This window comes from Microchirus variegatus, assembly GCF_963457635.1.
Source record: "Microchirus variegatus genome assembly, chromosome: 15".
NCBI lineage: Eukaryota > Metazoa > Chordata > Actinopteri > Pleuronectiformes > Soleidae > Microchirus > Microchirus variegatus.
This window is the reverse complement of record NC_139816.1, coordinates 9,597,715-9,625,038: the sequence shown is the minus strand read 5'-3', so window position 1 is coordinate 9,625,038 and position 27,324 is coordinate 9,597,715. Positions and strand designations below refer to the sequence as shown.

The 27,324-nt window shown below is 41.0% G+C and overlaps 1 protein-coding gene across 1 annotated transcript in view; it reads right to left on the bottom strand.

The window, feature by feature from the left end:
• Positions 1-1,405: 1,405 nt before the first annotated feature.
• plxdc2b (plexin domain containing 2b) overlaps positions 1,406-27,324 on the bottom strand; it is a 97,879-nt gene continuing 71,960 nt past the window's right edge. Inside the window, exons 6-14 of the mRNA XM_083901416.1 lie at positions 26,600-26,718; positions 26,241-26,340; positions 19,566-19,661; positions 19,343-19,424; positions 14,774-14,834; positions 14,534-14,690; positions 9,822-9,860; positions 4,344-4,510; positions 1,406-2,206 (exon numbers count right to left, since the gene is read on the bottom strand). Of these exons, the coding sequence (XP_083757542.1) occupies positions 2,087-2,206; positions 4,344-4,510; positions 9,822-9,860; positions 14,534-14,690; positions 14,774-14,834; positions 19,343-19,424; positions 19,566-19,661; positions 26,241-26,340; positions 26,600-26,718 (941 nt within the window). The 3' untranslated portion in view covers positions 1,406-2,086. The remainder of the gene's footprint in view (positions 2,207-4,343; positions 4,511-9,821; positions 9,861-14,533; positions 14,691-14,773; positions 14,835-19,342; positions 19,425-19,565; positions 19,662-26,240; positions 26,341-26,599; positions 26,719-27,324) is intronic.

Genomic DNA, 27,324 nt, shown 5'->3' with positions numbered 1-27,324 from the left:
CACTCACAAGCGCCTGTCTTGCAATTTTGCATTAGTACCACATGTCAAATGAGAAAAAAAAAAAAAGAAACAAAAGAATTGTGCATGGAGGGGGAACAAATGTGCAAACCCTAGTCAGGGGGAAAAAAAAGAAATGGCACGGCAAAGAAATAATTAAAACAAAAACAAACAAAAAAATGCTATAAATGACAAAATAAATCAACCGAACCACCAATATGACGAGAAGAAAGGATAGTGTGCCCGTCACCTACTCCAGATAAAACAACAAAAACTGATTATATTCAGGGGATCTGCAGGTTTAAGGAAGCCAAAGTTAAGACTTTTTAAAGACCCACTTTGATCAAATTGAAGTCTTAACAGATACATTTCTACCCCTCGGTTTGTTCCTGTGCTTGTTTGTATTCTGAGAGAGAAAGAAAACACAGTTACATCGATCTCGGTCGTTGTGTACGAGGTATTTTTTAGACATTTGAACGTTAGATTTAAGAATTCATTGTCATTTCTTCAGGATGATTATTTGGAAGGCCTGACATTCAATATCTTGTAGAGACGTGTTTCTATTTTGAAAATACATGTCGAGAGTGAAGGGACGGAGACGGTGAAGGAACCTTTATATCTGTACTTAATCACAACTCACACACCTCATAATTACGAGCCTTTCCGCACTCATTTTCTGCTTTTATGCACTCTTTTCCTGTCCCTGTGCTTGTTTAACGTCTGTGTGTGTGTGTCAGTTAATGTACATATACATTTGCCTAATTCTTTGCAAAGTAAATGTACTGTAAACAATTCCAGTTTACTGTCTCCATGGCATTTTTAAGAGCTTTCCAAAACCAGATTTAACCCTTTAAGGTATGCACCACGAAAAAAAGCAAAGGAGAAATTATTCCTTTGCATTTTTTATTTTATCTTATTTTATTTACTTATTATAACAATAACGACAATCAATATATATATATATTTTTTTTTTTTTAATTAGACCCTACCATATTTCAGATACAGGCCTCTACCAAACGGTTGAGACGTCTGTTCATAATAAGCCTGGTTTGCATAACTCATAAAGTACAACATTTAGAACAAGTCACATTAAGTGTTAGTGAGTTCAGCTTGATGCATTTTTAAATGAGATATAGTGACTTAAAGTGTGGTCAACCAAATGGTTGAGTAGTACCTTAAAGGGTTTAAGGACAATCAATGATAAGGCTTTTTAAGGATCTGCAGACACCCTGTCATATTCTCAGTGAACAAAACAAAAAAAACACCTCACACTTCATTTTCAGTAAAAAAAAACTCAACCAGCCAAACATCAGAAAGTAATTCCCGCACAAACGCTCAGAGCTTTTACTCTGACGCGAGCGATCGCGCAGTGACACCGAGTTCAGCTCGTGTCGTATCACGCGGCCGCGGCTTTGGGGGGGGAAAAAAAGTCAGCTAAGCCTGCTACCGTTTTTGAAAAGCAATACCGATGGTCTATTCAGACACACACACCACCGCCTAACAAACCCTGGTCAAAAACAACACAGTGAAAGGAAAAATGATAAAGGAAAGAGACGTAAAAACCTGATGGATATACAAAGGCCTATAACTGTTTAACCCCACCGACGATAAAGTGGAAATCTCTGTTCACGTACTCTGAAAATATATATGTGGTGTAGTTCACCCTCCATCCATCCATAACCTCTCCGTCCCGAAAGACACACCTGTAACAGTCAAGGCTGTACAAACTCTCCATGGCATCGACGTCGATGCCGTTCCCTCCGTCCGTCCACGGCGAGTCGGTTCCGTTTGTTAAAGGATCAGCTTTCAGGTTTTTTTGTTCCCTCAATCCTCCCCCCACCACCATAACAGCGGCTGTTGTTGTTTCCCCATCTCATCTAGCGCTCAATGGGCCGGTACGACCAAGTCTTAACGAGTCATTGTGTACACGGAGCTCCTGCAAAGGGTCCTGGAAGGGAAAGAAAGAAAAGTCCCCTGTGGAGCAGGAGAGAGGAGGTCTGGCACGGGTAGAGGAAGAAGGAGGAAGAGGTGGAGGAAGAGGAGGAGGGGAAAGGGGCAGCAGGGATTGCAGATGCCCCCCCCTCCTGCCTCAGCACTGGTCAGACTCGATGAAGCCCTCCTTCTCCTGACCCACCGGCTCCACTTCAGCGTAGGCTGGGTGACCTGAGCCCCGGCGGAACTTCATGGCCGGCCACTTGCTTGGGCGTCTCTGCAAAGGGAGGCAGGAGAGAAACATACTTAATAAATAAAAGGCTCACCCTAATAAAATATATATCTATGGCATCTAAAGAATATGTTTATCTCACTCTGAGGTAGCTTTTTTTTGGCTTGTAAGTCAAGTTTGTAAGTTCCTGCACCAAAGTCCATAGAGAAAATCAGCATTTTTAAGCTCTCATGGACACAGTAGATGCTGTAATGTTTGTAATGTTTCGTAAAATTGCTGATTTTCTCCATGGACTTTGGTGCAGAAATTGAGCAGTTTACACCATGACACAAACTTGAGTTTACAGGTGAAACAATGAGCATATTCCTACTTGGTCAAAGGTGTACATTTAGAAAATTAGAGTCTGCTTTTGTTTCAGAATGAACCTGCACTAAGATGACTAAAATGTCACTGCAATAATGTGTTTTCTTTTGGTATAATAAATTGCCTAAAATTCTGCAATGTTTAGACACGTGAGTGTTTTTTCCATGGTCATCGTGTTTTCAGTGCTGAAAAGTAATGACAAAAAGATCTCGGTTAAGTATTTTTTCCTACAGAAGAAATCATCTCGGATGAAAATGGCCTTCAACAAATGACAAAATGTGTTTCAAAAAAACCAAACACTCCAAACAATGAGGACAGAGTGGACCGAGAGCCACAGACGGATGTTTTCCACCTGATTTGTCCTTAAAAGCTGCACAGAAACGCTAAATAAAAAAACACCAGTCAGTGTGTGAACTCTGGCTTGACTTTAACCCACATTAACCCAAACTGAGCCTTGTGAAAATAACTTTTCTGATTCAGGATCTGAGTCCAAACCAGAGACAAACTCTCCGTGTATCTGCAGCGTTTTTTAAAAAGAGTCGGCCAGAAACTTCAGAGCAGACGTGTTTTCTTATTATTACACTGGAATGTCTGAACGCTGGAGAAATACGTCTCCTCACAATTCTACGGAGTCTGTGCATATTTTCCGACCCTGACCATACTCTGGCAAATGAGGACCGTCTGCATTTTTAAGGAATTAGTTTTTTTTATCTTTTGAACGATTGATATGGTCAGACTAAACACTGAGTAACAGAAAAATGAAAACACTGAGGATTTAATTCCCAAATTAAGTGAAATATTTTCATCATCATAGAGAGAATTCATCTTTTTTAACCACAAAACGGAATTCAGTTTCATCTGCCAAGAAAGTTATGTTTTCTTTGCACTCTGTGAATCATTAAACTGATAAAAGAAGGCATTTGGAGACAAAGATGAACATATTCGAAAGTGACATCTATTCAGAGACATCTGGTACTATTACTTCTTATTTTATTACACTTTTTGTATGTTTTGTATATAATGTACATGTTTTTTTTAATGCATTTACGTTTATTGTTACTATTATTTTAACTTAAATGTTGTTTTTCATCAATGTATTATCTAATTAATAGAATCACTTCATTTATCATTGGATTTGTTTGTGTTTTTTGGAAAAAAAAAAATATAATATAAAATAACATAGGAAAAAAAGAAGAATTTTTTTTAATCGCAAGTTTCCCAAAAAAATATGACTTTTTTTTTGACATTTTTCGCAAAAAATTGTTTGTTTTTTTCAAAAAATGATGAAAAAAAGTTTTTCTTAATTTTTTTTTGTATTTGTGTATTTGTATTTGTATTTGTATTTTTTATTTTTATTTTTGAATTTTTTTTTTTGGAAACTCGAGATCTCGACTTTGAAACTCGAGATCTCGTGTTTCCAAAAAAGAAAAATTCAAAAAAAATGTATATAAAAAAACATTTCTTAATTTTTTTTCCCTCATGTCACTTTAAATGAAAGAGCTTGTAGGTCTTGGACAGATGAATTAACTGGCTGTTGTGGCACTTTTTACCCCTATTGTAAAATTATATTTGCCAGGTTTGTTTTAACTTCTAAAACAACTTTTTCGACTCCTGGTCCTGGAGAGCCACTGTCCTGCATGTTTTAGGATGTTTTTCCTGCTCAAACACACCTCATTCAAACGGTCAACTTGTCCGTAAGCTCTACTGAAGCCCGACAGTGACCCATTTATTTGAATCAGGTGTGTTGGAGTGAGAAACCCTGCTGTGATCTTAAAACCTCTACAGTGCAGTAGTGATAATATGTTATATCATATTATACCTCGATGAGGAAGAGGCTGGCAGCAGACGTGGGATGGTGGTAGATGTAGACGGTGACCAGCACGCCAGCAACCATGACCAGAGTGACCAGCAGGATCCCGAGGATCAGACCGGTGTGAAGAGGGTGTGTGCCGGGCATCCTGCCCACAGCACTGTCCGCTGGCATCACTAAAACAAACAAAAACATAAAGGTTTACACACAAATACAAATCCAGTTCCAATATTGACCAGAAGGAGGCACTCATCGTTCATCAATCCCCTGCTGTCTCACTTGAATTCCTCTTAAAAACAGCACATACTAGTTCACTCTCATTGGATTTAATAGAGATATTTCTTTATTTAACTGAGTAATGTGTTGTAAAAGAGGTCATCCTACACCTAGGTTAGCCAGTAACACTTTAAGGTACTACTCAACACTTTAAGTCACTATATCTCATTGAAAAAGCTGAACTCACTAACACTTAATGTGACTTGTTCTGAATGTTGTACTTTATGAATTATGCAAACCAGGTTTATTATGAACAGATGTCTCAACCGTTTGGTAGAGGCCTGTATCTGATATACTGTAGGGCAGGGGTCACCAACCTTTTTGAGACAGAGAGCTACCTTAAGGGTAAAAAATAATATGGAGGGCTACCATATAATATTTTTATGTTTGTTTACCATTTAAATGATTAATATTATGCATTCAACTGCATACACATTCATTCCAGTGCTTACTCCTAACGATTACCAGTTTTCATAAACAATATCAAAGATATTTTACTGAGCGATCATACGGATACATGCAAGTGAGGTGAAGTGAAGTGAGCCTGCGGGCACCGTATTGGCTGCCTGCGGGCTACCAGGTGCCCGCGGGCACCACGTTGGTGACCCCTGCTGTAGGGTCTAATAAAAAAAAAATATATATAAAAAAAAAAAAAATATATATATATATATGTATATGATAAAAAATAACGACAATCAATATATGTATATATATATAATGCAAAGAAATACTTTTTCCTTTGCTTTTTTTGTGGTGCGTACCTTAAAGGGTTAAGATGGTGAATTAGGCATATAGCTGCTGCTACACAGTCCTTTTGTAGCTTTAACACCTTTAAGTGAAGCTTTAGCTTTAAGTGAAGAGGCTGTATGCAGTGACTACATAATAAGCATGTCCTTCAGAAGTCAATACTTGCCTTTAAAGCGCCAAGTATGTGCTTTGAGAGATGAAAAGAGCATCATGCAACCTGTCGGGAGTCTTTGTTTTCCTCTACGGGAGCACAAATTCATGCAAAACTATGTTTTCACCTGCTTGTCAGCTAAAAAAAAAAATACACTGACACAATGACTCAATGATAGTGGCAGAATAGAAGTAATGAACATTTTATTTCACAGTTTCCAAGCAGATCTAACGGCAAATCCCCCCCACCCCAACAACCTCCTCCCCCAGACTCCTCCCTGCCTTTGATTACCAGCTACAGCCACTGTCGAAAAGCTCGTCAGCCAAACAGCCGCTCCCCTGGCTCCCTGCCTCATTGATTTCCAGCACAGTCAGACCATAACCGACTGGTGAAAAAACCAACGTCTGCTGTGAGTGTTTCTGTACGTCAGTGTAGCCTCGGCACGTCGTGCCAAACACCTAAAATGTTCAATATGGATGGATGATTTATAATAATAACGGAATCAATTGTATACTAAAATATATATGTAATAGAGATCCTGACAAAGTGAGTGTGCGTGGACACGGAAGTATGTGTTCAGGAGAGGCTGTCGTACTGCAAGATAAAGGAGTCAATAAGATCAACAGATATGGACTTAAGCAAACATGGACTTTGTTCATTGGGTCAAGTCACGTTTGAAGCAGAAACAACTCTGAAAAGACAATTTCTTCCTGCGTTTGTCTGTCAGCGCCATTTCGAGTTTGATCTGACATGCTGTTGTGACACGAACATGAAGACACTCGATGAGAAGCCAACAGCCCGGTGGCGAAATAACCAGTTGGGAAGAAAGTGGATCTGTGGAGCTGCTCGAAGGAGTCAGTTCCATTTAAACTCGACAGCAGACACAAGAGCCTCATCGGTGAGGCACACGGTGGGTTTTTGACGGAAGTCAAAAGGAATGAAAACGTGTCTCCAGCAAACTGCGCTGACTTTGTTCCTCGCTGTTTTTGTTCTTTTTTTGAGCACCAGGAAACTAACGGTCATGCAGACCCTCATAGACGATAAATATTTTAGAGCATTTGGTACAGAGGAAGCAAAAGATCAGTGGAGATGCAGCCAACCTTTTGTTGCTCAGCTCTGCAGCGATGGAATCGTTTTCTCAATGCAGTTTTAGGGAAGTTCCATCCATCCATCCATCCATTATCTACCGCTTTATCCTCCACCAGAGGGTTGCTGTGCCTATCTCAGCTGACATTGGGTGATAGGCGGGGTTCACCCTGGACAGTTCGCAAGTCCATCGCAGGGCCACATATAGAGACACACAACCATTCACTTTCACTCTCAAACCTACGGCCTACCTAATTCACCTAATCCCCATATCGCATGTTTTTGGACTGTGGGAGGAAGCCGGAGAACCCGGAGAAAACCCACGCACACATGGGGAGAACATGCAAACTCCTTGCAGAAAGGCCCTTGTTCCGAAGTTGTTCCAAACGGGGCTCAAACCCGGGTCTTCTTGCTGCAAAGGCAAGAGTGCTAACCACTACACCAACCGTGGGCCCCTTTAGTGACACTAAAATCTTTGGGGTTCATTCATAATTTGTGATACTGAGAGAACTCATCACGGAATTGTACAGGTAGAATTTAGAAAATTAGCAGAATACCAATTAGAGAGACTTTATCGGAGTCGCTCTGACCTTGGAAATACTCCTTTTCTTCTAGTGCAGCTGGCTAATGGAACAAAATACATATTCACATCAAGTTTTCTTCTTCCTCTATGACATTTTCTCCATTTGTTTCTTTGTAGTTTTCACTTTATCTCTGAAAATGAGGGTCAACCCCTCAATGGCTTTCTCAAGTATAAATACAGATGCATAAGTGGACACGATTTCAGCCTCTTTGTAAAAAGCAATGCTAAAGAGCGGCGGTGTCGAGTAGATGCTCTTGAGTAAAGTGGTTTGATCCTGTTGTCCTCCATCTCAGCAGCTGTAATCACTGCATTTTCTGCCACAGTAATGGAACCAGCGGATATAAGTTTCGAAACACTTTGTGAATCCCAAATTACGGGTCAGAGCCCACAGATGGGTCAATGGAGAGTTTTTTTGGGGCCGTCCCAAAACCAAATCTGTAAAACCACTTTAGCACGTATGGCTGACGCTCTGGATCGTGTCAATCAAACTGTCTGGCTAGCCTGCAGCCACCAGAGTCTTCCTCTCCACCCAAATGTACCCATAAGCCATTGGGATGCAACGGAGACCAGTGGCTGAGCTTCCACTCATCTGCGGACAACTGAGACAAGATGGCGCCCACCCCTACATCGGAGGTATCCGCCTTAAGGTCCAGAAAAGCTTCGTCAGCCAAGGGGGACCACTGGAACGGCACTTTTGAGGATGTAATGGCTAAAAGAGGTGCGGCCACAGGGCTGTAACCCCTGGTCAACGTCCGGTAGAAGTTTGTGGAACCAAGGAACCTCTTCAGTTCTTTATGGGACTCAGAAAACCATTGACCACTGAGACCCTGGTTGGGTCCACCTGTATACTCCTCTTTTGAACGATTCCTTTTTCTCCACAAAGAAAACTCCTGCCCTTGCAGGTGAAGAGGGTTAGGGTTAGGTAGCAGGTCGTACGGGCGATGTAGAGACAAAGAGGTTGCCTTGGCTTTGCTGAAAACCTCCTGGAAATCAAGGTATTAAGCTGGCACTCCCAAATGTCAGGAGCTGGACTTGAGCAGATGGGCAGGTGCGGTGCAGCAGCTTGCAGACCTGGTGGTAAGAGAGACTCCACTCCAGGATGGTTTCTGTTGACCAATCGATGTGGGGGTGTCAAACTGTATGGTTTCATGATGATTGCCAGACAGTAGCAAGTGTACGGGTGCAGTCTGATGAGTGACTATTCCCAGGTGATGACCATCCAAAGCGCTGGCATGAACAGAGGAAGGGCCAACTGCAGGGCGAGATCTTCATCCATGAGGTTGACATCAGCACCAGAATCAATGAATGTGGCAAGAGTGTGAGGCCCAGCAGTCAACAGGGAGGCGAGCACGGCACAGAGGTCAGTGGTTTGGCTCGCCAGTGCATCTCCCACTAATGACGCGCCCGCCCTTTTACTGGACACTGGGAGATGAAGTGTCCAGTCTGACCAAAGCATAGGCAGAGATTCCCCAGGCTGATTCCGATGCCCTGGTGTGAGGATGGTGCGTCTCACCTGCATGGGTTTGGGTCTTTCTGGCTGTGACCCAGTCATGGTATTGATTCTGGCAGCAAAACCTCAACATCGGTGACGTCATGACCCCCCGGTCTTGAAAACGACATGTTCAACAGAAACTCGCGCTTTCTGTTTCCTTTCCGTCTGATGATCAGAGTGCCTTCCTTCACCTTGAACAACATTAGTTCAAGATACATGTTGTCGATGCATGGGAAATAAAACGCATCTCATCACAGTGCCAGACACTGTTTGTGTAATGAAAGTCTAATAGAAATTGGTTTTCCAATTTCTCTCAAGCAGGGAATGAAATGATTGAAAGGCTATATTTACAAAAGCCGATAGAAGTGGAAATCATTTCAGTTTGAGGTGGGGTTCCCCCCCCCCCCCCCCGCATATTAGCAACTAAAACATATTACTGAAAATACTGCAGTCTGGAGGTAATTGGCCTGAAATATTTTGTGTTTTAATTTTCGCTAGAGTGACCAGGATGAAAACTGCAGATGTTTCACACCTTTACCTTCCATTTCCCACTTAGTTCAACACATTTTCTATGACCAAATGCACTGAAGTCTGCTAACGCTTCCTAAAATTGTCTGCAGGGCCTTTATGAAAAGACAGAATACATCATTCTGGACATTTTCTGGTACTTTCAATTTCAGTGAAATGCCAAAGTGAGATCATTAGAATCTTTGGGAAAGTTCACAGACGGGCGAGTGAGAAATGTTCCCGCTGTTGTGAATGAATCAGACCTGAATGATTTCCTCAGATGATCTTCACGTGTGGACGGGAAACTCCGGAAAACTGTCCACACAGTGTCGCAGATTGCAAGCTCTACAATAACTCATCTTCATTATATTTGACTTATTAGTGCAGTTATTTCTCCAGTAGTCTGTGAATTTATGTCAAACTTTAACACAAATTTAACTTAACTTTAAGGCTGTGCCTTTTCCTCACACAATGTCACGCACTATAATTAATCGCCGAATCCCACAGAGGAAGCTTAAGTGTAATGGTCGCCTTGCAGAATAAATTGAAGCAGCTGATTGAAGAGGGATGAAAAACAAGACGGGATTCACATGCACAAACACAAACATGGACATCAGAGCAGTGAAAGTCTGGTCCCTGACTTACCCTGGTTGTCTCTGAGATGCAGAGCGATCTTTGTATCATCTGTGGGTGGACAAAGAAAGAAAGAAAGAAAGAAAGAAAGAAAGAAAGAAAGAAAGAAAGAAAGAGACATGAGACGACATTTTTGTGTTTTTTTGAAGCTTTGACAGAATAAACAATCCCCCAAAATGAGACAACACATCATCCTTTCAACATCAAATGAATTATATTTGTAAAAAAGAATGATGGTTTGGCATGTTTCATAAATGAGTTGAAATGAATTGAATAATGTGAAATATGGAAATGTGGCGCGACCCACTTATCGAAGGACAGCAGACATTTACACCATAGGATTCACATTATGCAAATTCAGCGCATACACCAGATATATTTCACTGAAGGATTCATCTGAAAAATATTTGTTTTTCTCCTTTTTTTTAGCTGTTAAAAGAGCACTTTTTTGGGGACCTAAATGAATGATTAAAATGAGATAATAGCATAGAGAGTGACCACACACTAGAGCAAAGAGAAGCATTTAAATCTGTTGGACCATGGCTCTTCCTCCACCTGATTATTTTACATAAATACCCGTGCTGCAGGTGAACATAATTAATCCAACGTGCTTAATCGTCTGTATTTAATTGCTTATACAGCCATTTAGACCAGTGTTTGAATACATGAATGAAAGCAAGCATTAAAATAACCCATAACAAATCAGCCATTGTTCACCGTGTGTGACTGCATGAAACAAACCATTAGAAATACATCATTAAAACATAGAATGGTGATTTCATTACAGTGTGTCGGTGCAATAAAGAGCAGAGTGTGAAGTTCATAGTGTGAGATCAGAGTCTGTTGAGCAGCCGAATGCAATGTAGGACACATTTTGTAATCCTATACTATTTGTATTGTATTTTATTGTGTGTATTTGTCAAACCAGGTTTCTACCCCCAGTGTAGCCGGAAAGATGTTTAAAGGTACATTATGTAATAAACCTAAAGCAACTGGCCATAAAATCCTCCTAATGTCACAGAGACTCAGGAATAATGTTTATATAACAAACTGAACTCACCAACAACAACAGTACAGCCACAATATTTGCATTAAAAAAAAATATTTAGCAGACTGCAAATCATGTTTATGTTTTGAAATCATGTTTTGGCATGTGGCGCCACCTACCGCCGTCTACCAATCATTGCAGTCAATAGAGTCTTAGCTGCCGAGCAACCACGGGTTGCCAGTTATGTCAGAAAACCAAACCTAAAAGACCTCAGTGTTTTGAATTTGAGTGTGGTAACCGTTTTTGGCCGCATTCTTGCATATGGCACCTTTAATACTTATGATTTGAAGACTGATCAACACCTCGTTTGGTCAGATAATCTGCTAAAAACAGCCTAAAATCTGAAGACACCCATGATTATCACAAATCTAGCCAATGATCCTCTAGTGTGGAGCATGTTTTAGCTTTCATATAACAATATTATGCCGTCAATTTTACTCCGTAACTTTCTGGCCCAGCTGCAGGATTGTCAGTGACCAACCCAGTCTGCACTCTAACCTGACCTTTGACCCCTGCAGCTGAGGAAAGGAGTGCATGTTGAGAAAACTGATCCTCCGTACGTGTAAACAGACAGGGGTTGTTTTTTTCTCCCCGTGTTAGCTCCACAACAAGTACCACAGCAAGACCCCAGTGATGAAAGTCAATCATTTTTAAAGGATAATCCAGACCTGAACGTAGGAGGCTTTAAAAGGGCTAAAAAAAAGTGGGGGAAATAGCATCAACAAAATGGAAAAGTGTGGAGGAACACTGCCAGTTCTGCACTCTTTGACACAAGAGTGTATTTTCTCAAGTTATTTGGCATCTCACACACACAAAAAAACATTTTAAGACCACCCTGAAGGCTAATGTTGTTTTGGGGATCAGAAATTGTATTGACTAAGTGAATTGAACAGTATTCATTTCATAAGAGTGGTTATAGTGCTTCACCTAAAGGCACTGGCATGAGGAAAAACACTCACTGCACAAACTACAACCCAACAACATTATGACCTTAATTTCGCTGGTTTGAGTTCAGGAAAAGACAAAATCTTAGAATTTGAAATAGTTCCTTGAGGGAGCTTCAAGTCGGAGCCCAACCCCCGACACTGAACATGAACTAGTCATGGCACACTTTTGGCACACTTTTAGCAATGAACTTACAGATTTGACCATTTATTTGGTGACATTTTAGAGGAGAAGCCTCTGAACCGGACACTTGTATTGTGTTATTAGGCAAAAAAAGAGGTAGGGCTATGTTCGGGCAAGTGGTGATTGAGCCGTATTCCTCAAATTCTCACTCTCACTTCCCTTGCCTGAGTTGGTTTAACGCGTGGAGGCCATTGGGATGGGTCAGGATCCAGTGTCAAGGTCAAGTCCAAGAAAACGGGAGACTCATCGCTGCTTCAGCCTTTTCATCTGCTTTCCCAGCTGTTGTGGAGCTCTGAGAGCCATCATCCTCCACCTGGTCCATCATTGAGGTCTTCATTGGATCGCACTCCCCCTTAACTTTAACCACCTTGGGTGACCCTGCTAGGAGCTAAAAGCGCCAGATGGCATCAAGGTTCTCCACCGGACCAAGGAGGCGATCCACAGAGAATGAGAAAAGACACTATATGTCGTGCCCTTTTAGTCCTGAATATAAAAACACAATTTGTATTATTTACTGTATGTTGGCACACACATAGGAGTATGTGTTGTCGTTAATTGAAATGCCAGAATTTAAGTGGGCGAATGATTCCTCAGCACCCACATATGGAGCTGCTTAAGATAAACTGCCCATCTTCTCTTTCCTCAAAAGCCATAAAAAAAGGGAAGAAAATGAGCAGAAGATGGGAACTAATAAATTCAGCCAGCTTGTAACTTTCACATCTCTCCGGAGACAGAGAGAGAGAGAGAGAGAGAAAAAGAAAACAGAAAAGGAAGTAAACAAACTTTAGAGGACACCTTGGTCATTTCCCTATACTCAGCAAAAGAATCCTGTCTGAGGATTTACATTAGAGGATGATGCGTGGAGATTATGCGGCTGTGAGCTGTGGGTGAGTCTCCCGCTGAGGCTGCAGTGAATCACGGCGCTGGATTCTTTACACTGCAATATCAAACCAACACAAGCACCAACTTGACCTTTGCTGTGTCCTGCTGTTATGAAGAGACACTCATCACTTAATGGAGGGGGGGGGGGGGGGGTGTTAGCACACGACCTCTGACATATTAAATACTTTATCACTTGGATACACACTATATTTACTGCTACAGTAACCTGTTTACAACATATTCTTCACCAAGATTGGACTTTTTTTGATGACTTTTAAAAGGAAAATATTGCACTTTTGAGGAAAAAGGCAAACAAACAAACCATTTGTGTAACCTTTCACACTTTAAAGGTCATTTGTGTAGAATTGAATCAGCCGTTACTGATTAAAATACTTGTATACTTGTATTATGTTGAATTACTTTAAGAATTGTTGGTTTTCATTAGGCGAGGAGCAAATTCTGTCCACCATGTATTGCCGTGTTTTTGTGCAGTAGCCTAGAATGGACAAATTAAACACTTTTATGTCACCTGAAGGCCACCGTAGTTTCCCATGAATGGGAGACGTTTTTACTTGGTTGCAATATGAAAATGGACTCCCAGATGCTGCAAAATCATACCCACTGGTCCTTTAAATGGTTGATTTTTATATTTATGGTAAAAAACAACATTTTGTTCTGTATTTTAACATGTTTTTTTTAATAACTTAATGTCACGTATTATATTATATTATAGTATGTATTATAATTTCCTCGAGGCAAGTTCTTCACATCATTTTTTGTTGTAGTGATAATAAGTTAAGAAGTGCACCGATTCATGAAAAACATGTCACAAATAAAATTCCATTATTAAAAAGGCAAAATAAATAAAAAGCTTTAGCCTCCATCTTATTCAGTTATTCGACATCATCGGATTGGTCAAGGACTATTTTCAGCTGCAGAAAGGTTTGGTGTTTTTATTCTTTATCAGTTTTAACTATGACTGACTTGACAAGAACACAAACTATAAACTTACTTTTTTCTCCTCAAACGGCTTCAGTATTAAGACCCAACTTAAGCTCTCAAATGGAAAAAAAAGAGACCTTGAAGCGAGCGGGAGAGTGCAGGTAATAACAACACCAAAACCACTTTTAGAGAACCTTAATATCTGGATTTGTCACAAGCCATGCACTCAATCCCTAACATACTTTTAGTCTTCAACAAAAAAAAAAAGAAGAAACTTCAGCCTTCTGCTGATTGAAAAGAAAGAAAATGCTTCGTCGTCCAAAAAAAGGACGACAAGTTTTCATGAAGCAGAGATTGATGGCGAGCGAGCAGAGACGAAAGAAGTGACATCACCACATCTATTATGAAGATTTGTCCCAATCCAGGCGGCATTGTGTAAAAGTTGGTGCACGCACAGCTGCTCAGCGCTGCTCCACCGCCTGCCATCTGGGATGATTTTCTTCATCTTCTTTTTAGAAATCTAAAGTGGATAGCTTCAGAGACGCTTTCTCCAAGAGTGTCTTGTTCAGGTTGTAAAAGAGGAAACGCGTCAATACCAATAAAGAACAGTTCCAAATGCACTTCATTTAACATCCTGCCAGCACAGAATTAGCTATTAGAGGTTAAAAGAAAGCCACAATATGCACCATGGCCTTGTTCCAAACTCAGTTTTCTACTCCTTTACCTTCAGTGGGGACACTGGTGGGAGTGGGAGCGGTGGACGGTGCTTTGTCCCCATCTGCAGCGGCGTCTTTGCTCCCGGACGTCGTTTTGGTGACGACGTCCGTGGTGAAGGGGTAGAGGAGCGTCGTGTCGGCGATTTTGCACGTCTTGTCCTTAGTCTGAAACGTGACGAGTGTTGTAAAGGCAACAAAAAAAACATGTAAAGTGTTTCGTCATGTGTAAACTGTGTTTTGACGCTCACCTCGTCCGGGCAGCTGTTGTCTACCCAGTCTTGTCGATGGCGGTCGAAGCCACTGGAGCATCTGGGAACAGATGGTTAAAGGCGTTTAGAGTTACATTTTCATGGATTTGAGTCACCTGTAAGACTCCGCCACCATGTTGAGAGAGGAAATGAGAGGGGGAAGAAGAGAGAGACGACAATTGGGGCCTCAGGAAGCTGCCTGCTGATTGGCTACGGAGTTTTGGAGTCGCTGTCCGTCTGGAACTCGTTCTCCCCCAAGTTTTCCCAGTCGACATTCGACAAAATTATTGAAATTATTTAAAGTTTTTCAGATTATAAACTAGTGCTGTGCAATAGGTTAACAGAAAAAGACGCGCGGGACGTCATGTTTACGTGCCGCGACGCCGGAGTCCAGGCACCGTGTACCAGTTAGCTCCTTTTAGCGACGTTAGCAACGCCTACAGTCGGACTGGAGCAGTCTGTTTATTAAAACGAAAAGAGCAGCGCTACAAATAACCAGCGTACCTGTGTAACTGCGTATGTGTGCGTCTGTTTTTAAAGTTTAGCGTTACTTTAGAGACTCATTTTAACAATCCGGAGTTACGTAAAACATGACATCATGTGCGTCTTTTTCTGGTCAGTCTTTGCGGAAATGCGTCGTGCATTAATGCTGAAGCCGTTAAATGCCGTTGACGCGTTAATGTTTGACAGCACTATTATAAACTTTAGATACTTTATAATAGATAATTATTTTGTCCCAAATCAGAACACACCAGGGACAGCAAAGAACAATATTTTTGAAATACAATAGTTGGACAAACACAGGTTAAAGAACTCTAAAAAAAGTGCTGTATGTGCACCATGAAGCAGTTTTGCACTCTATGAAGATTTATGGTATGTGAGTAATTTGGTCTTGAGGCCTTAGGATACAGGTGTTGTTGAGTGTGCATCACGGTCCGCGGCGTCTAACAACCTCAAAGAGGCAGAAGCGAATCAAAGCAGCAGCCGCTAATCCTCAGTGCTGAAAGTGGATCAAAAATTAGAACTCACCTAGCGTTGAACTCGCATTTCATTCTGTCATTCCGGGCCCTTTGCCAGAAAAACAGTGTGCGCGCCCGTCTGGCAAAGACGAGTTAGTATGCAAAGCAGTAAACACACGCTCGCACTATTTTCTGTCAAATAAAGTGCAGTTTAAAAGCTCTGGCAGTGTGTAAATTAGTTCTCAACTGTAGGTGGGAGGCGAACGGAAAATAAAAAACGGCTGAGTCGCAGCGCAGTGCAGAGGTTTAAACCGGGACGAGAGCAGCAGAGACTCTTAGACATTCCGTGCAGACCACATTTCTCTCGTGCACATATGGTTATGGTAATGACGTCATGCGACGCAGTCCATTTTCATCTTCCCGCCGCTTTAATCATCCCATTCCTATTATTTCCCCACCAACAAATTCAGCCTCATCTGCTCAAGCAGGCGAAACAGAGCTCTAACGCTTAATTCCCCCATTTTCCTCTGACTGCTTTTTTCTCCAACAAGAGAACGATATTTCTGACATGTCTGCTCCAACCTGTCGCTTTACAGCGAGATTGTGGTTTCTTTTTTTTTCCCAGAAGGCATTCATCACAGCCAGTTGCCATCTAATGCACTGATTCACAGCGCTTTTAATTAGAATGCATTGAGGTGCTTCATTTGAATTTAAATGAAGACAGTTTCTTTTTCAGCAGAATAGATGGATCTCACTATTGGATTCCAAAACGTGCTTCTCCAGTTGCCATCAATGTTTCAATGGAAACAGTTTTTTTTTTTTTTTTTTTTTTTAAATCAGTGGCATATATTACATTATTCAAGCACATTAGCATCAGCAGATAAAAAGAGCAGTCGGATGAAAGACTAACAGAACAACTCCAACTCCTCAGTTTGATAACTCGCGTCACATAAAATCAGGTCAATTGCATTTGATTGACATGCTGCTGCTAACAGTGACCACGGGGGTTCCCCAGATCAATCAAAATAATCAAATTGTGTTTTTTTGGCCTGAAATTATGCTTTAAATTGCATTTTCTCGTTTTCATTTGCTTACAATGCGAATCAAATGATTCTATTTCTAATTTAATCTATAAAATCATGATTCAAGTTCATTTAAAGAGGCAACGGACAACAGAACACCAGTATTTTTGCACCGAACGTGAACGCTGATGCCTAAATTGGTTTGGAGATGGAATAACACAGTCAAAGAAAGCCTTATTACAATGTGTAATCATGTTTAACTTCATAATGATCAATTTAAGGCAAAGATACCAGCTTTAATTTAAATACTTCCAGAAATATTATCACTTATTTGCAAAAGAAATAACTCCCCAACAAATAAACACTATACACACTGATGGTTCTGTGATAATAATCCTATAATATACTGTATATAACGGTATTTAACAGGCCGATGTTTAAGGGGTGGGTCAAAATATCTATTTGGTGATATATCGCATGATACAATAATTCATATTTTAATTCATAAATCAAGGTGCTCTAAAGTAAACAGTCCCTGCCATGGTTTCACTTTTCCGGAAGCCACTACTTCATGTCTCATCACGGTGGCGCTGCTCAAATGAACGAGGGGAACTTGGGTGGAAGTTTACGAGAGGATAATGGCGGAGAAAGCTGTGTTAAGAGATGCTCCATCCACGTTCAATACATAGATGCACTTTGTTCCCTATGTTGTGATTAAATAGAGAAACTCTGCACTTTTATTGCGATGTATCGCTATATGATTGTCTTGCAATCATTTTAAACGCATAACCTTTTACGCTGCACACAGTATAACAAAAGCTAAATAAGACAAGTAAAGTAAATAAAGCATGTGAATATTTCTCCTCCGTCCGACCGATTCAACTGCAGCTGGCTGCAAAGGTTCGCGAGCTTGTAATTTGTACGATTTGTCAACATAAATGATGCAGTAACAGTTTGCTGGGAGACTAAGACATATTAAAACTCAATATTATAACATCCATTAATATTCAACGAGCCCCGCGTTTTGCGATGCTCGCCAGCTGCAGCCCCGGTAAACAAATCCCTGCCTTACATCCAAACACAGTGCTGTCGTCGGCCTGAACGTGGCACTTACGGCGCTGCGAAGTCTGCAGGGAAGTGTGTCACGCTTTATTAACCTGCCTCGGCTGCACACATTCAGCCTCGACGACACTGATTTAGCTCAGGACGGCTCTCACTTGGCTCGGAGTCGTTCATTAAAGCCGATCTCTTAAAATGTCAGCACTTTTCATTAACCTCACAGTCAACGAGCCACCGCTGCTTTTAATTAGCTGCATGTTTGGAGCATGTTTTTGTTTTTTTTCCCACCCCAGTCGCTGAAGGATATAAAAGGGGCACGGTAACACGGAACAGTCACATATTAACACTGTTAGAAAACTCATTAAAACACAAGCTTAATGAGATCACTGCTGCAGGCGTGAAGTATCTCACTGCAGCGTGCTAACTGGCTCCCGAGGACAAACACATCTTCGTGTAGCTGCAGTGTAAATTAGTTTGTCTCCATAAAAGGAACCAAAAAAAAAACAAAAAAACATATTTATAAGTCCTAAATTAAGCCGCGCGAAACGTGATGTCACAAACACGCTGGGAACAAAACGAGTCACAGGACGAAAAGGGGAATTTACGACTGCAGCTGCAGAGTCACTTATTCCGGGAGTGAATGTTGATTAATTCCAATCCAGCTGATGATCAAAAACCTATTAAAACTCAGGATTAAATGGCTTTTTTGACCTGTAGGAATGGGCTATCGGAAGATCTCTAGAGCACATTCTCTGCAGTCAATTACAGGGTGGAAAATGAAAAGGAGAGGCAGCTTAATATTTGATGAATAAAGAGAGCGTACAGAAGAAAATGAAGGCTGCTCAGGGGTCAGGGTGAGTGTCCCCCCGAGAAAAATGCCCAAAAGAGGATTTGTTGACTTTCAAGGTGAGACTTTCTCAACTTGTGTGGATGAAAAATGATTCTCCTCGCTGTCTTTTTCACTCGAACAAGCTGAAACATCTACTTTTATTTGACGTGCGAGGAGATGGGAAGCAAAAGAGTCTAAATGAAGTCCACACATTAAAACCAATACAGGATTATACCAAATTAATTTTTCATCCTCATACCGTATGCATGAGATGTTTGCAACCTCTGCAGGGCGTTGCTTTAATTAAAAGCAACAATAAACCTTAATTAATAAACTCAGTAAAAACATGCCTAACCTACCAGATTATTTATGTTTTAGTGCACACTTTTTTATTAAATGTAATTAATGTAAAGTAAAGTGCAAGCGTTGGAGCCCACTTACCTCTTACTCACACAAAACTAAACATTTCAGTTATAAAAATGCATTTTCATACATGATGTGTTTGGGAGAATGATTAAATATCATGTTAATGTGCAGAATAATTTGATATTTGAATCAATTTTATCAAATGAAACTTTTTTCCAAGCACATTTAGTCAAAAAAAGCATATTTTTTTCACACTTTTAAGACGTTCATACGACTAATTAGTGAGGATTTGTGAGGATTGGGTGTAAAAAGTGTCCAATATATGATATCTAACCTGTTGAGGCGATGACACCAGCTACAGTTGAAGTTGATCTGTGAGGAGATGCAGGAGCTGCAGGTGGTGAACTGGAGACACGCTGGAGATAAGGTGGAGATACAGGTCAAATTAACACACAGCTCGAATCCTGTTTGTTGACAAAGTCTCATTCATGGACTTAAACGTGGGGTTTAGTGGACACTGTTATGGCAGCTGTTAGGATAAAATAAAGTCTCCTTACTGGGCAGAGGCAGAATCTCCACAGCTGTAGAATTGGTGATCTTTGTCTTTGTCAGCTCCACGCGGTGGTACTCGTAGATCGTTCGCCTCCGCACGTCTGTGTTTCGGAGAAAGGAGGAAGAGACAAGAGTGAGAGCGAGCGAGCAGAGCAGAGCAGAGCATCACAAATCTTACCCCGGCCCAAAGATAAAAACTGGGACAAGTGGCCCCTGAAGAGAAAGAGGAAGAGGAGCAGGAGGTAGAATCAGGTCATAAAGGATGCTGCCACCGCACTTTATCCCCCCAACACACTTTGGTGCCCCGGTGTCAGCCAACGTCTTGGCAGCGGACAGTAGCAATTTCCCCCGAGGGAGTCGATATCAATCGCACTGCGCTGAAAGGCTACAGTCCCAGTCATCTGTAACAGCAAGTCATCAGCCGCGGCCAGATAAAGCGATTGATTAGATACATCACTGACTCTTATTGCATCCTGGCCCCCACGTGCACTCGGTGTGTAAAACCAGCTGCTTTCTTGCATTTTCACACATCATCAGAGAAAGATGGAATACGTCCTCCTTTTTTTGTTAAAGTTAAGCATTCATTGCATAGTATTTCAAACAGATCCGATAGTAACTGCTCTGTGAATTCTAATGAGGTTTTTATGTGACTTTCTTATGCAGCAGTTCCTGAAATAAATCAGTAAAATCCCACAACGTGCAAGGTGACACTGCAGCTCACATGACATTATCTGTTTAATCAATGACAGAGACAAGTGGAAGTCAATGCAAAGCCTCTGTTGCATGTACATGGAGATAATATGGGTTTATACTGCTGTTACTCATATACTCACAAGATATCCAGACACAAATATTAACTATAGTGTAAGCCCAGTTCAGGACGTCCCTTTTATATGGACATCATGACCCATGTTTTCCAAGTTTTTGAGCTGACCATTTCAATCAGGTGTTTAAGAGCAGGGAAACAGTGGGTCCCAAGGACCAGGATCTATAGCCTATCTAAACACTGCTCTATAGCCATGTTTCCATCATGGTACAGTTTGGTTTGGTACAGTATGGAAAGATAAAGCCCTCAGTCAGGCTTGAGAACAAAATCTTTACTTGAAAGATGGAGCGTGCGATGCACCAGATGACCACGTCAGCAAGATACGCTTGTTTGTTTGTTTGTCGTGGGTCTCCACCCGTATTGTACCGTACCATTACTCTGGTACTACAAGGGAAGGGTAGCATTTGGTACTATTCCTAATTAAATGCACCGTACCACTCCACTGGGTGTAAACATGTCATAAGACAGCAAGGGAAGCTCTGCTTTCCCTAAAATTATATTCACATTTTATGATTAAAAATGCGTCAAAACACGATCGACTGTCACGTATGACTCGTTTGATTCAGAATCACAAGATCGTCTGACGCAATTTTCTCGTCATTCCTGCAGAGCCGCGGCACATTTGCACCGGTGGAAGCTCAGCTTCGATTGATCTCTGCAAGACGGCACATAATAGATTATTTTCACAGCGGCGAGTGAGACTCTGATGCACGATGATTGGAGAAAGTGAAAGGTCTGAAAGGTGGAAGATTGTGCGAGCGAAGTCTAGCGTTATTTTCTTGGCGTCGCAGCCCATTTCCGTAAATAAAACTCTATTATAGCATTTTCCTTGTTACAGTTGTGTGCTCCGTCATTCATTTTTATCAACGTGTGGGTTTATGTAAGAATTTATGCGTAAAATAACTGGGCTTGAAATGAGCTTAGCCCTGTTTCAAAGACCAGCATCTGCTACTGGTTAAGACTCGATAAACAAGACAAACTGCTCATTAATAGCAACAAAAGATGCCAAAATGTCTGAATTTACTCCCAAAAAAAGCTTGTTGATAAATCCATAGAGTCATAAGTATTAGCGTCTTTAATGAGGAAAGGTGGAGTGGTTTTCATTCATCACCGACTAGAATAAACAATACTTTACTGTCCCACCGTTGCTTTTGTTTTGTTGTGACTTAACTGCGATGACTGGTATTGCTAAAGTATTGCATATTGGAACCTTTAAATAATACAAAAAAATAGTTTGGGATTTGGGGACGTACAGCCACGCGATAAGATAAATCACACACATCGCATCTTTTCCAGTAAATATGAAGCTACAGCAGCGAGAGAGAAAAAAAGATCATCTTATCTTAGAATAAAGTCTGTAAAGCCAGGAAATCAGCCAAGCTGGCTGCGAAGATAAAACCCGTCCACCTCCAGCTCTCTTATACAAATCACGGCTGGTATATTTATATATTTATTCTGTATAAATGCTGAGGCATTAAAAATGACACATTACACTGTTACAGGAGGTCATTCTTTCTCAACTCAGATGTGGCGTCGGTTGGCGTCGTCTCTGGGCAAGAAAGCAAAGTAGAACGTTTGCTAAAATGTGGAAATGACTCCTGTAAATCTGTTTTGTTTGCAGTTGCTGGCTGAACTGTGATGTTTTTTTTCCACCTCTTATGATGGGATGCTGTTTCCTTGCAAACATGCTGGGTTTGATTACACACTGGAGAAGTGATCAAAGCAGGAGGTTTGAGCCAGTGTGGTCTATCCTCAGAGTTATGACCAAGACTTCCCGTCCCTCATCTCCTCCCCCCGGAGACTGACTTCCTCCAGCCTCGGGACAAAGGGATTATCAGGTGCCTAATGACACGGTGGGTGTCAGAGGAAGGTCAGGTTCTCAGCCCGAGGCTGTTGATGTGTGAGCAGGTAGGTGGAAGGAAGCTTAAAAGAAATTTGAAGTTCTCAGCCACAACATTAACAATGACTAACTGGGGTTTACTTACTTTGCCCTGATAGAATCACACACTAAATGAGAAATTTGAGATCCAGTATGTTCTTTAAAGCAATGCAATAAGAATTGTAGAAAAAACAGCATGTTTTCGATGAAAAGACATGACCACACTCTACGCTTTTTTTATCTCTAATGCATTCTATCACAAGGTTACTTCTTCAGTAAAGCTCAGATGTGAATAAATTGCATTTATAGAGCTGTAAAACCTATAAAGAAAAGTATAACAACAACATACTCAATATAATTAACAGCTCCAACTTGTAATCAAGATTATTAATCCAAATGAACGAGGTGATTTCGGGTTCAATCTAAGAGTGTGACTATTAATGTATAATCTAACCTTGGGAAAGTAAATATACACCCTGGTCATCCAATAGTCCTCTCTCTTATCTCTGTGTGCACTGGTCAGGTTGAGGACATAAAGTTACGATTTTGATCTTTTAATCCAAGGCAATCCAAAAAGTAATGTTAAGAAAAGCCAACCTTTTGGGTTAACCCTAAAGTAAGTACAAGAACATCAACTGTAATCATTCTTCAAACGTGTGAGATTAGATGTATTACTTATGAAGAACTGAGCAGCAGCATCATCTTTCTTTTTAATTAAAGTGGCTGATTCTTGTTCTTCTAAAGGTTAGTCCAGTCCTGCTAATACTTTCTCATTAAATTTGCAGGAGGCAGGATCACGAGAATAGTCTTTCTAACAGGTTTATTCCCAGCTTGTTTAACACTAATGTTTCAGATCCATTTATAGTCCAACTCTAGCCTGGAAAAAGCCAACTGTAGCATGGGTAAACCCAACTCTATCCTGGGTAAACCCAAATCTAGCATGGGTAAACCAAAATCTAGCATGGGTGAACCAAACTCTAGCCTCGCTGAACCCAACTCTAGCATGGGTGAACCAAACTCTAGCAAGGGGTAAACCCAACTCTAGCCTGGGCGAACCCAACTCTAGCCTGGGCGAACCCAACTCTAGCCTGGGCGAACCCAACTCAAGCATGGGCGAACCCAACTCTAGCATGGGTGAACCAAACTCTAGCCTCGCTGAACCCAACTCTAGCATGGGTGAACCAAACTCTAGCCTCTCTGAACCCAACTCTAGCATGGGTGAACCAAACTCTAGCAAGGGGCAAACCCAACTCTAGCCTGGGCGAACCCAACTCTAGCCTGGGCGAACCCAACTCAAGCATGGGCGAACCCAACTCTAGCATGGGTGAACCAAACTCTAGCCTCGCTGAACCCAACTCTAGCATGGGTGAACCAAACTCTAGCCTCTCTGAACCCAACTCTAGCATGGGTGAACCAAACTCTAGCAAGGGGTAAACCCAACTCTATCATGGGTAAACCCAACTTTAGCATTGGTGAACCAAACTCTAGCATGGGCGAACCCAACTCTAGCATGGGCGAACCCAACTCAAGCATGGGCGAACCCAACTCAAGCATGGGCGAACCCAACTCAAGCATGGGCGAACCCAACTCAAGCATGGGTGAACCCAGCTCTAGCCCAGGTAAACCCAACTTTAGCATTGGTGAACCCAACTCTAGCATGGGCGAACCCAACTCAAGCATGGGCGAACCCAACTCAAGCATGGGTGAACCCAGCTCCAGCATGGGTGAATCCAACTCTAGCCAGAGTCTGTAAGTCTGTAGACACGCTTGACAAGGACGCCATTTTGGCGAACTACAAAATCACAGAAAAATGTAGTTCTTTAGTAATTTATCTTATGCTGGAAGGTCCTTAAGGAATATTAATTTATAGATATCTTGCCAAAAATATGTCGTTTACACCACATTCTTATCATTTTCCTCACTATTATAATCAACATCATTATAAAAACGTCTGATCTTGTTTGTAACATCCTTTGCTTTCTCCACAGCTTCTTGCTGAATTACTCATGAGGCTCACAAAGACCTTTGGACTGAGAAGTGCACGGTAAAAATATTGCCCTTTGCCTCGACTTTGACATGAATGCGTGCAGTTTCCAAACACGGCGTGCTGTACGTGCTGAGAGGAAAGGGTAGCCTTGTTTGTTTCAGCTCTTGCAAGAAGAAAAATTTGGATTTAATCCAAACAGCCAATCCCCTCCCTCTCTCTCTGTATGTGTTGTGTTTACTCACATTACACAGATGACGGTTTGGTCGAATCAGGGTTACTTAAATTGATTATCAGAGCAAATTAAAAAAAAAAGGTTCTGACATAAAGAGGAGAACTCATGCTCCTCTGAGATGCCGTTCAACTTCTAACATCCTCCATTCAAGGTTTCATCACTCCACATCAGAGCAGCAGCACACGCTGGTTTCATCACGCCGTGTCAGAAGCTTCAAAGTGAAGCTTGTTTTATGAAGTCCAGGATGTCGATGCTAATAGGTTCAACACAGGAATCTGTTTGCCTTGTAGAAAAGAGACTGTAAAAAGGGGCTTTAAGAGGAGATGGAACATGATTATTTTCAGCTGCTGCACTTAATGATTGATTTACACTAATTAACTGTTATAATGAAATGTTTTTACACTCAAACCAAACTCACAAATAAATCACACATCGGCTAAGATAAAGACGCCAAATGAAGGACAGGCTCAGGATATTAAATTTGACAAATAAATGCGACCCAGGTTCCAAGCACACACAGCCAAACCAGTTTAAATGACTGAATAAATCATATCTGACGTCTCATTATTGTGGCAGGCTCAAAATCAGAGCCCATGAAAGACAAAGAGTCCGACTGTGGATACAAAATAAAGTTTTGAAGCGCTCGCAGTCTCTTTCTCCTTCGCTCACATTTCCTTAAAAACAAAATAATTGGCTTAAATCGAAGATACTGGAAAGTAAATTAGATCTGAGAGCGAAGTGACGACAGCTGCGGCTAAAGCAAAAGAGACAAACTCATTACCACTGTGTCGTCTTGTCATCTCTACAGTCAGGTTCATTATTCTTCACAGAATCTCTGCTACTTTTTCTTCATTTTGATGACGGATGGATTTGGTGAAGTGTAACCGAGGAGAACGATATTATGAATTCACTTCTACTGCCATCATCAGTTCTTCAACAACATTGATACGGACAGCTCTCTTTATGCACCTTATTATTGTACAGATTATTCACTATTTATACTGTTCTGTGTGTATATTTTAACTATTTATAGTGCGTCTTGGGCCTTTTTGAAGCTGGAAGTTACCAAAGTAAATTTTGTTATGTATCTGCATAATGACAATAAAGATTTCTTGAATCTTTGTCAATTTCATGTTGTTCACCACATGTAAGTAGGAGTGGGGAAAAAAATCGACAGCGATTCTAATCAGCCACGATTCTGAATCGATTCATAAACTTCAAAAATTGATTAAAAAAAAAAAAAAAGTTTATATTTTGAAAAAACACACAAAACACCAGTTTGTGTTATTTGTGTACAGTTTATTTTTGTAAATTCTGGGAGAAAAAGGCAGCTAGCCTTAGATTTTATTTATGTTTTTTAAGTTACTTTTTTATTTTTTGTACAGTAAGTAAGTTTTTATTTGTTTTGAATGAATAATGTTAACTGTTGTCTTAAGTTTGCCTTTGTGTGATCACATTATCACATTATCTTATAAAAACCGTATTGTTTTGATGCCATAATTTGCCTTAACACACCATGCATTGTATCCATTTTTGAATCGAGAATCGTATGAACCGAATCGGTTGAATCGAGAATCGATTTTTGAATCGAGGTTATCGGGTTAATCTCCAACAATTACCATGGAAATGTGCCGTGATTTTATGTGATGACCCCGTCCACGTTGAGGAGGTACTATAATATTGTAATGGAAAACCAACCAAAAACGTGTTGGACAGGATGATAGTGAAAGTTAGAACAGTGTGTTTGGAGACTCACTGGGTATCTGCTGGATCTTGTGGACCACCACAAAGGCATCAGAGAGGCCCACCTTCACCGGGTGATTGATAGAGCTGATCTGTGCCAACTCAACCGGGATCTGAAATGGGAGGAAGGAAAAACCAATAACTACAACAATCTGTCTGGGACAAAACATCTACACTACCGTTCAAAAGTTTGGGGTCCAACCTATACAACTTATTTTGTTTTTTCCATTAAAACTAACACTTTTATTCATCAAAAGAGTTGCAAAACGAATAGAAAACATAGTCAAGACATTGACAAATTTAGAAATTTCTATGTGACCCCAAGCTTTAGAACAGTATGGTTTGGTGTATATTTGATTAAATCTATGCTACCTCTTTGTATGCAAACACAATTCTCCCCGTGTTGTGCAGCGTGGCCTGAAAGGTGAAACTTCCCAGGTTGTAGTTGTCCTGTAGGTGAACGTGGTCCCACTGCACCACCAGAGCAGTACCTAGAAACACACATAACCACACGAGGGTCAACACAACTGAGGAAAAAAACACAACTGAAGGGGAAGACGAGTGTCACAGGAAGCCAGCGTCTCCCTAAAGCTCACACTTCTTATTGATTTTCTTACACTGACTTCTCCGTTACCGAACCACTATCTCTGCTGCCTCAGCCACGGCGTGAAATGAACCCGCTGACTCGGCAAAGACGGATGTGATCGAGAGGACGTAAATGTAACAATCAAGTTTGTGAGGAAATAATCTTTTTGAAGGATTATTTCCCGCCGAAGGGAGGCAGCGTGCGGCGTCTCTGCTCCCTGTGAGCACCGATATAAAACCTCATCTGCTGCAAGAAGAGGACGAAATAAAAGTGAAACTTTTGACAAAAGTGAATCGAGACGCGGCGGTTAGTGTGAGAGATGATGACGCTACGACAATTTACACGGCGGTTAAAGCCATGAAGGAACAGCGACTGCTTCGTATTGTGCAGGGAAATAAGAATATTTCAATCTAAGTAACTTAAAAAATACATTAAAGCAGGGTAACGACTTTAAAGATCATTTCACTGAAATAAAATAAGGCTGGGCAATATTTCATTAACATTATACAGG